General features: G+C 39.4%; 1 protein-coding gene across 1 annotated transcript; it reads right to left on the bottom strand.

The window, feature by feature from the left end:
* Positions 1-592: 592 nt before the first annotated feature.
* tspan36 (tetraspanin 36) lies at positions 593-9,902 on the bottom strand. Its single transcript, XM_086030722.1, has 7 exons — positions 9,692-9,902; positions 3,248-3,439; positions 3,089-3,163; positions 2,195-2,290; positions 1,899-2,048; positions 1,728-1,811; positions 593-1,141 (listed from the first exon to the last, which is right to left on the bottom strand). Exons 1-7 carry the CDS (start codon positions 9,749-9,751, stop codon positions 1,061-1,063), a joined length of 738 nt encoding a protein of 245 aa, XP_085886848.1. The 5' UTR covers positions 9,752-9,902; the 3' UTR covers positions 593-1,060.
* Between the last annotated feature and the right edge of the window lie 124 nt (positions 9,903-10,026).

Genomic DNA, 10,026 nt, shown 5'->3' with positions numbered 1-10,026 from the left:
AAATTTGAATGAGATTCAAATCAAGCTAAACCCATTGACAAAATGGTGTCAATAACGTGGCAATATTTAAGACTTTGGTTTAATATTTGTGCCATTTTGTGGATGGAAAAATATGCAACTTAATAGCTCATCAAAATCAAATATTTACATTTCTTATATATTTATATTTTGAAGATGCTCCACTTTTTGGCATTAGTACCTTAAAAGCAAAAACACATTTTTCATCATATTCCTATCATTCATAGTTTGTAATTTTCAAAGAGATTTCTCTATTTTATCACTGACGCAATTGCCCCACTTGCAGGGATCTTTTGGTCACTGCAGACAAATTTCTACAAATTTAAAATGATGACAAAACAGTAACTTTAATTGTATCCTATTATGTTACTTAAACACATACTAACTAAGTTAATGTTTGACAAACTCAGTATTTGTGTGCCTAATCAACATAATGCAATAATGTGGAAACTATCGTATTTGTGTGCTTGATTCAGCCCACCACAATTTTCGAAATAATTAAATTCCACAAGTAACTGTTATAAAAGAGCACCAACATAGTAACCAAGCTCCCATGATGCATGATACAACCAACTTTGTGAATTTCTCACTTTATTATTTTAGAAAGACAATATAACCACATAGAGCTGTAACTATATTCACATAGAGACATATACAGATAACTCACCTAAAAAATAATATCCTAATTAAAACAAAGCTAATGTAGATTAGTTGAATCAAGTTGGCTAGAACTACTGAAACCCGACATAAAGCATTAAATGCAGTGCGGTGCATTCCAATGAATTTAGTCAACTAATAATCTTGAGTAACAGAAGGAAAAACTTCAATGCATGTGTAGTAGCTATAAAAAAAAATCCTTATGAGTAAATTCAAAAAGGTGGGACAAATGAAAAAGGAAATGCTCGTGGGAATGTTAGGAATGCTATAAAATAACATTCTTGATATTCTCGCTTTTTATCCATATGACAGTAGTTTATGATGGATATTACAAACAGTAATAATTAACAGATACAAGGTGATGAAATGAAAGGTTTTTTTTGGGTCAGGCGTAAAGAGGCTGGTAGCCGCTCCTCCGGCTGTTGCTTTTACAGGCAATCACACACACGCTCAGCATACCAAAGAACTGTAGACACAGGGAAAAACAAATTCAAGGGCTCAGAACAATTAAAAAAATCAACTTTGTGGTAAAGCGGTTACTTACACTAAAGTAATCAGTGAGGTCTGTCAAAATTCCTATTTTTTGCTCTTAAGTGGCACAAAATTGGGATATGTATCATGGCAGTGTGAATAAAAAAAATAAATGCACAAAATCGGATATTATCAAATCGGAATCAGACTTCCTCCGAATGTGGCTAAAAATAGAACTTCTATGGGATAGAAAAGAATAGATTGGATACGGCCCATCAATGCAATTTGGACTTGACGTCGAGTAAACCGATTGGTGACAGAAACGTGTGCCCAAACAGCAATAATATACACATTAAAAAACACCCAGTGACAATTCAATATCTTTTAAATAGGCTGTAAATTAATAATTGCAGACAGTGTCAAGCATGCTGCGGAAGTTACTCCCATTGTCTCAATAAACAGTAAAAAAAAAAAAAAAAATGCTGATCCAAGCATCAAATTAGAACTGGCCTGCAGTGTAAATCGAGTTTGGCTATATTTTACTGTCCGTGTCACTTTAGCGGGGGTCGCAATTTGGTTACCTTGATGACGGCGAAGCCCAGAATGACCAGCATGGCGTACTTCAGCACGTCCTGCAGCAGGTGCTCCAGCTTGCCTTGACAACCCTGAAGGCACACAAGCCCCACACAGCACGTCATGCTTCATCTCAACATTTGCCTGCAGGGCAGCGCTGTCCAGCAATCTTCGCTCACCTCCAAATTGAGCAGGTCTAACTGGTCCAACCTGCCAGTGCACGGTGTGCTGACATTTTTACAGCAGGACACGGGCACTGTGCTGTTGTGGCTCTGGTACCAGGTCGTGTTGAACCAGCTGGTGTAGTTCCTCACGCCACAGCACTGCAACTACACAAAGAATAATACAATTCAAAAAAGGATTTAGCTCGCAAAGAGCAATTAAAAACAAACAAACAAACAAGTCAAATGAAAAGAGGAACTGAAAATGTAAAGGCGGTTGTGCAAAATGGAGGTGCAAACCATCCAATACCAACCCCGGTCTGCAGGTAGTCCACAGTTTTGGTCTCGGGGTCCTCGCCGTCATACTTTGCGAAGACGTCGCTCATGGAGTGCTCCAAATCTCCGTTTATCTGCACACACATGTGAAAAATACTCAACACCGTGGTGATTTTGCAGTCACCAGCAGAGATGAGCTGCTATTCAATTGTCAAATTAATGATTATAGACAGATGTGTTTTCCTTTATCATTCTTATTGAGGTTTCAGATTTCAAGGGGGAAAAAAAATCTTACCGTTATTATTTTTCATGGCAAAAAGTTTGTTTGTTTTTTTGTTTTTTTTAAAAGGCCTATTCTGTGGGTTTCTATGACTGCTTGCCAGTTTAGATTGTATTTCACATGTAAACCTAAAGATAATTCACAATATACAGCATTTGTTGCTTGTGTTGTGGGACACACATCTCAATGTTAACATACCAATTGTTTGCATGTAAGAATTCAATAAGCTGATCATTAGTCATTAATTATTTTGAGTTGGGTTGTCACAATTTTTTCCCACTTCACTTTTTTAGAGCTTTCTGTAATCAGGTTGCAATATTGCAATGTTAGCATACCACCTGCATTCTCAATAGGGCGTAGGACATGATTAAAATCTTGACCCATTTGCAATTCTTGCTATGTTAGAATACTAACTGCATTTTATTCATCCTCATTTGAAATACTACCCAATTATCAGGCAAGATGCAAAATCCTTAGCGTCTTCTCTACTCAAGTTTATGCCTTGCTTCAGGTTAGCATATCATATGTTAGCATATGAGCATTGTACCAAAGCACATTTTCTACTCATGATGCTTGGATGGCTGGATACTTTATTTATCTTGTGAGGACAATTACGTATTATTGGCTAAGAAATTGTTGGACCATGACTCACTTTGCCTTGATAGATGAAGCTCAGCACCAAAACGGCAACCTCGGCAGCAAACATCACCATGATGATCAGAAAGAACTACATGAAACAAGACAAATGACAATTCAGATCAGAATTATAGTGAAGGAAAGCGGCGGCGTATTTCTGGGGTTGGCCACTCACAAAGCTCAAGCCCACTTTGGACTCGCGCATGGTGGCGCAGCATCCCAGCAGGCCGAAGATGAACATGACCACACTGATGCCGATGATGACCACGGCCGGGACGAGCGTGTACTTGTCCTGGATGAAGTTCTCAAAGGTGCCATAGCTGCTCAACACCTGGGCGCCAACGTAAGCTAAGCCAGCACCTGCAGCCTGGAAAACACAGCAGCACATTTATGATTGAAAGTTTCAATTTTTTATTTTTTTTATTTTAATTTTGCTCTTATTTGAGACTCCCTCCCAGCTTCAGTCACAGAAGATATTCAAACACAGCTGTCTGATTCTCCCTATGATTTTAACTCACAGAGGCAAAACTACACTGGAGATAGCAGGGTGGTAAACTTCTCAAGATGATGCAAAGAAACAAAGAAAGGTCCAGATTGCAATTGGCAGTGTCTTCAGTTTACAGCCGATGAGCTTTTAACGGCCAGCTTCTGCTAAAGATAAGGCGGCAGCCCCCAACTAGCAGGACTTATGTGGTACTGAAAAATATTTGATTTATCTTTTTATGAATAATTAATAATAATTTTTGTCTGTCCACACAGCAAACGGCTCGTCTTGGTCACATGCAGTGTTGCCTCTAATTTTCCATGCGTCTGAGCATTCACACAAAATCCCTGCGCAATCATTGGACCGTGGTGAGCAACATCAGACATGCACACGCCAGCCAAATGAGTATCACATCCGTCCAAAACCTGAGATCAGAACATGTTGCATGGTGTAGGTATTTTACAGAAAAATGAAAACCCCGTATCTATCAAAATAAAATTTACCATTGAATAGAGATTTTGCGACGAATAAAATCAGCCCTAGTTTAGGTCATTTTAAGCATGATTAAGTCTCAATAGAATCTGTATAAATATGGCCCCACGTTGTCCACTCATAAATAATGGAAAATATATCATCCAGACAGCCCCTAAATGGGCGGTCGCATTTTGCCCCTAAAATCTGAGACGCTTTTTGATGGGAGGGAAAAAAAATCCGGAACTTTTCTTTCACAATCAGTGGCTGCACCAGTTTACCTGGTTGAGGTACTTCAAGGGGACAAATTCAATGAGCTGCCAATTTTGCTGTTGATATCCACAACATACAGGGAACAACAACGTGTTCTAATAATAATGCACTAGTTTCATATGAAACAGAGTCCCTGCATTTGCTGTTCAAGTATTTATCAGTAATAAAGTGAAAATGAGTGGAAATGTGAATGTATACTTTGCAAGTCAATTCAGTGTGGACCCCTAAAATTTCAGGTAAGAGGCCAGTGTGCTTCAGGAGTAGACTGATGATAAGTACCAATCGAAAAGGAACCCCCAACCTGGATAAAGGATACTCGTGCTCGGCGGTAACTAATTACAACTACATCCATACATTCATGAGTAATGAGTTCTATTTTAAATTATTTCTTCTTTGTTTTCTATTCAGGTGCATTAAAATACAGTATTGCTTTACGTGAACTGGTCAATGATGCAAAAATGGTTGGGCACCACTGACACAAGCTACGGCAAGTGACCAAATAAAGATAGTCACTTGCATGTAAGGCTGTCACTATCAATATTTCTAAATCAATTATTCTATCAATTAATCTGATAAAATTTTACTTTGCATTAAAGTGTAGTACAAAACATTTTCCCTGATTAGTGTTTATTTGGTATTGTTTAGCTTTTTTTTTAGTACTGTTTGCAGAAGTCTTATTTTGATTAAACACAAAAGATAATGAGTCTACTTTCATTAAGGACTACAGAAATCAGACTACTATTGTTGAGAGGCTGGCTAAAATCTTTGGACAGTTTTTAGTTAGAAAATGGCTCCAAACAACTACTTGATGATTAAAATAGTTTATTAATTAAATCTAAATTAATCTGATAATTGATTAATTTGTTTGCCAATTTTATGGGTTCCAAAACAGCTACAGAACATCATTCAGGGCGCTATACCGCAGCTATGGGGTGCTATAGCCCAGTCAAAACTAGCTTGAGTTGGAACGAGTTTGCCAGTCAAAAATGTTTACACCACATTGGTAGTTCCTCACTTCCGTACGTATGCTTGCGGTGTGTTGTCGTGCCGACTTCAGGGGAAAAACCCCCCAAAAAAACAGAGCCAGATATAAATTTAGCTAGCCCGCTGCCCACCCTTTGCAAACATGTCAGCCTGGCTAAAGAGGCTACCGGTAGGGCGGACTAACTAGAACAGTAGCCTATAACAGACCTAAAAGTATACAAGCACCTAAACAGTCAATCTTACCTAACTTTAAGTACAGGAGGTCAAGTGTGGCCATCAACTTGTCTGCAAAACAATGACAAGTCAGCTGGTCCGAGCAGCACGAACAAGTTTGTTCTTGATATCATCTCCTGTGGCCTCATGTGAGTTTGTCCAGAAATGTGCACTTTGAGTACACATCATCATCGTGACTCGCTTTTCTGGTTTTATTTGCAAACATGTGACTAAATTCTCTAAATATGACTGTTGTCCCATTGTGATTGTGTTCAGACTATCTGTTCCTCCATGAGAAAGATACAACACCGTGACCTACTAATTCATTATCAGCACACCTAAATTCCCTTTTTCAACTTTGACCAGCCTTTATCAAGGAAAGGACACACTATAACATCCTATTCCTGTTTTCCAAGGGTTTTGCGGAACCAGGCGATCACCTGTCTTTCGGCTGGGCCGCATGACTCATGTCTCTTAATCACTCCAGTCACGGGACGGCAGTGGGCTCGCTCGCTCCCCCGAGGCTTACCCCGTAATCTCCCCAAGAAAGTCTGATCTTATATGAAATGAGGCAGCAAAGAGGCTTTTGTGTGTGTGTGTTGAAGAAGGAGGTACCAACTACAACATTGTGGAATGTGGCCAGAATCTTTTGTGGGAGTAGCGGAGAAGTGATGTGTGTGGTGGTTTGCAATTTACTGTAGACTAGTGAGTCAGAGGGATAATGTGCAACTTTGACTGAGATATTTGCTTTTTTTTTTTTTTTGCTATTTCATCATGTATCGTATTCCAGAAAATAAAATTGTGTAGGCTTTCCTCGCCTGGGTTCAATCAGTTAATGTCATAAAATCATAAATACGTGAATAAATGGCATTATTATGGCATACGCAAACAAGCCAGCTCGAAGGTCCCCCTGTACACTGAGGTCTCCTGTTTGGGAACAGTATGGCTTTCCTGTTAAAATCGCAGATGGGGAAAGGTACGTGGATAAGTCCCAAAGTTGTGTGCATGAGATCGGCGGCTAATTTGCAGGTAGCACATCTAAAACAACGCACTTAAAACGGCTTCGTTCTCTGCTGCTCCTCTCGCTTGCCGTACGATGCATTCATGAACCTCGGAAACATCACAACTCAGCAAAACACAAATCCGACCTCAACACAGATAACCCAATTCGTTACAATATGCTGTTGAACATTCAGAGATTTCAATGCCTAAAAAGTGTATATAATTTTCAGAGATCTTTATTGTTAGTGTATTTTTTATTCTGGTGTAATTTCTTAGAATATCACCCGAATGATTCACTTTTATTTATTTTTTTCGAAAAAAATGCACCGCTTACATGTCATCTTTTCAAAATATACATATCTAAAAAAAAAACAGGATTTTAAGTGCACCATGACTAATTTCGGCTCTAAATTATTCTTTTTAATTTATTGATTTACTAAAGTTGTTAGTGAATGGGATGGGTGACCTAGTTTTCTTTTTTTTTTTTAATTTTAAAAATGCATATAGTCAGGTTCAGAAATCTTTGGACATTGACACAATTTTCAGCATTACAGCTCTGTACAACACCACAACAGATTTGAAATGACTCAATCAAGATGTGCTTTGATTGCAGACTGAGCTTTAATTTGAGGGTAGTTACATCCAAATCAGGTGAATGATGTAGGAATCACAACACTTTTTATATGTGCCTCCACCTTTTTCAGGGACCAAACATAATTGGACAATAGGCTACTCAGCTGTTCCATGACTAGGTATGTGTCATTCTCTCATTATTTCACTTGCACGGAGCAGGTACAAGGTCTAGAGTTAATTTCAAGTTTGGTTTAATCATTTGAAATCTGGTGAGGTCATCTCTCAATATGAAGTCTAAAGAGCTGTCACTATGAGTGAAGTAGGCCATCATTAAACGTATAAAACAAAATCAAAAATGAAAGCAAACTCATTAGAGATAGCAAAAACATTAGATGTGGTCAAATGAACTATTTTTTTCCCAATTACTCTCTTAAAAACAGACAGCACTGGTGATCAAAGCAACACCAAAACACCTGGAAGACCATGGAAAACAAGTGTGGTGGATGACAGATGACTTCTTTCCCTCGTCAAGAAATACCCCTTCACAAAATTTGGCCAGATCGAGAACACTCTCCAGGGGGTGGATGTTTCCAAGTCAACAATTAAGAGACAACTTCACCAGAGTAAACAGAGGTCTCACCACAAGGTGAAAACCATTTGTGAGTAGGGTAGCTTGTCAACACGGTGGAAAGGATCAACATTACGCAGCTCCTTCCTGTTGCTGCGCGCTGACTTAGATAAGATATAAATAAAGTCCACACTGCTGTGCAGCAAGCAAGGTAGCTTAGCGGCAAGCACTGCCAAGCAGCCGCGATAGACATGACTTTCGGGAGTATGGGTGACAGCGGGAGCCTGACATGAGCGCAACCTTTTTATTTTATTTTTTTTTTTAAGCCCAAGCCATTTCTGCGCTGATTAGTGCGACCGGTCCACAGTAGCATGCCGCTGATTGATAGTGGGGGATAGCAGGTTTGACGATCTTGAAATCTCGTCTGAGATCGTGATTCCGGTCCCAAAGCGATAAATTGTTCATCCCTACTGTGACGGCCAAGTCGGAACCTGACATGAATCCAAAAAAACTGAAAGGAAAATGCCCAAAAGAACAAGCAGGAATTAAGGACATTTGAAGCAGAGGCCTGGCAGAGCATCACCAGAGACGAAACCCAGCATCTGGTGATGTCCATGGGTTTGAGACTTTAGGCTGTGCTCGATTGCAAAAGATTCGCAATAAAGTATTGAAAAGTGACAATCTGATTTATGACTGTTAGTTTGTCCAATAATTTTTCTTCCTTTAGAAAGTTGGAGTTACATACTGTATGTGTGTTGGAATTCCTACATCGTCCACGTGATTTGGATGCAAGTACCCTCGAATTAAGGCTCAGAGGCTCCACTTAAAGCAAATCTTGACTGTTTCATAATTTCATTTCAAATCCATTGTGGTGTTGTACAGAGCTGGAATGCTGAAAATTGTGTCCATGTCCAAATATTTATGGACCTGACTGTATTTACATTAGGGGTGTAACAAAAAGAGAGCTCAATCAGAAAATCGGTTTTGATCAAATATATCGAGATAAGATTTTGAATCGTCTTTTGAGAGATACTGTATATATTTGAAGGAAATGCCACATGTACAGTAACCTACTGATGTCATTTAGATTGTAAAATGACAATAACTCATTATATCATTCCCTCCCTATATCAAACCGAATCATAATCCCACTGAACCAAACTGAATCATTCAATATCAAAATAAACCGTCCTTGAATCATATCGCACCCCGTGTATGTATGTGTACATAGCAATCATATTTTATTGGAGATGCACATCCCTGGTGAACGTACAGATACACAGAGGCACGCGCACACACGTTGGAATTGGAAAATCTCTCAAAATTCTACTCCTGTTTGTTTTAGTTTTCATTTAATAACACACCATCTTTATTTTAAAACCACTAATCCTTAAATAACGGCCCTCACCACTCAACAACGTTCGACTGAATAAAAACTTAAGTGACTAGGATAAGCGATTCGGATAATAGATGTCTGGAACTCATCTGGGATGTTGATCTTTAGAGGCAAATGTGAAGCGATTAGGAAAAAAACAATGAGTAAACAGCGATGAAAACGACGAGCGTGATTGCATTAAAGAGACAAAATCACGACTGTTTTACTGCGTAACCACAGACAAGGGTCAGCTGAAATTTGGCTGCACTTATCAGATCAAATAGAGCGAGTGTATGCAGAATGCAACAACAGCGCATTGGAAGCAGAGGCGGAGGGGAGGAATGACGACATGTTGAAGGTGGCCAGATGACCGACGACACATGAACTAAACGTATACGTCAAAGTGAGCACATTGAAACGACGTCAAAATTCAATCCGTGTTGTCATCGTGAGAGGCTTTCCAACACCATTAAAAAAAAAGCAATTAAAAGAGTAAATTGTGAGTTTTATTTACTTCCGGAAAGTCTGCCAAGTGATAAGAATCGTGTTTAACGTTCAACTAGCTTAAACGGGCATGCTGTGATTTTGAGGAACTACCGTGTGGTTGCGAATACAGGACATGAATTTTGATATCGTAAAAGATTGACTTAACAAATGTCAAAAGAGTTACTCTTACCCAGAAGACCAAACTGAGGAAGAGGAGGACCGTTTTGGAAGTGATGATGCCGCAGTCCATGTCGACGAGGCGGTGGTCAGGAGAGAAGACTGAAGTGAAGTCAGCCCGACTGCAGGTCTTGGCGTCGGTCCGCTTTCGTCTTTGGTCACGAGGGTTCCAGGCAGTGTGACGTCACTTGTGACGCCACGTGGTCACATGATGCAGAAGTGGAAAACGAGGGAGGGTTGGTGTGCAAGTAGGCTGCAACGCTTCCTGATTTTTTTTGACAGAGAACAGAACATTTTCATGCTGCTTTTGAATCACTTAGTGACAAGGATGTAATGGTACAGTCGCCT

The sequence above is a fragment of the Filicampus tigris genome, chromosome 5, assembly GCF_054856515.1.
Source record: "Filicampus tigris isolate MCC_2025a chromosome 5, RoL_Ftig_1.0, whole genome shotgun sequence".
Classification (NCBI taxonomy): Eukaryota; Metazoa; Chordata; class Actinopteri; order Syngnathiformes; family Syngnathidae; genus Filicampus; species Filicampus tigris.
Note: the sequence above shows the minus strand (reverse complement) of the source record. Positions and strands in the feature narration are given on the sequence as shown.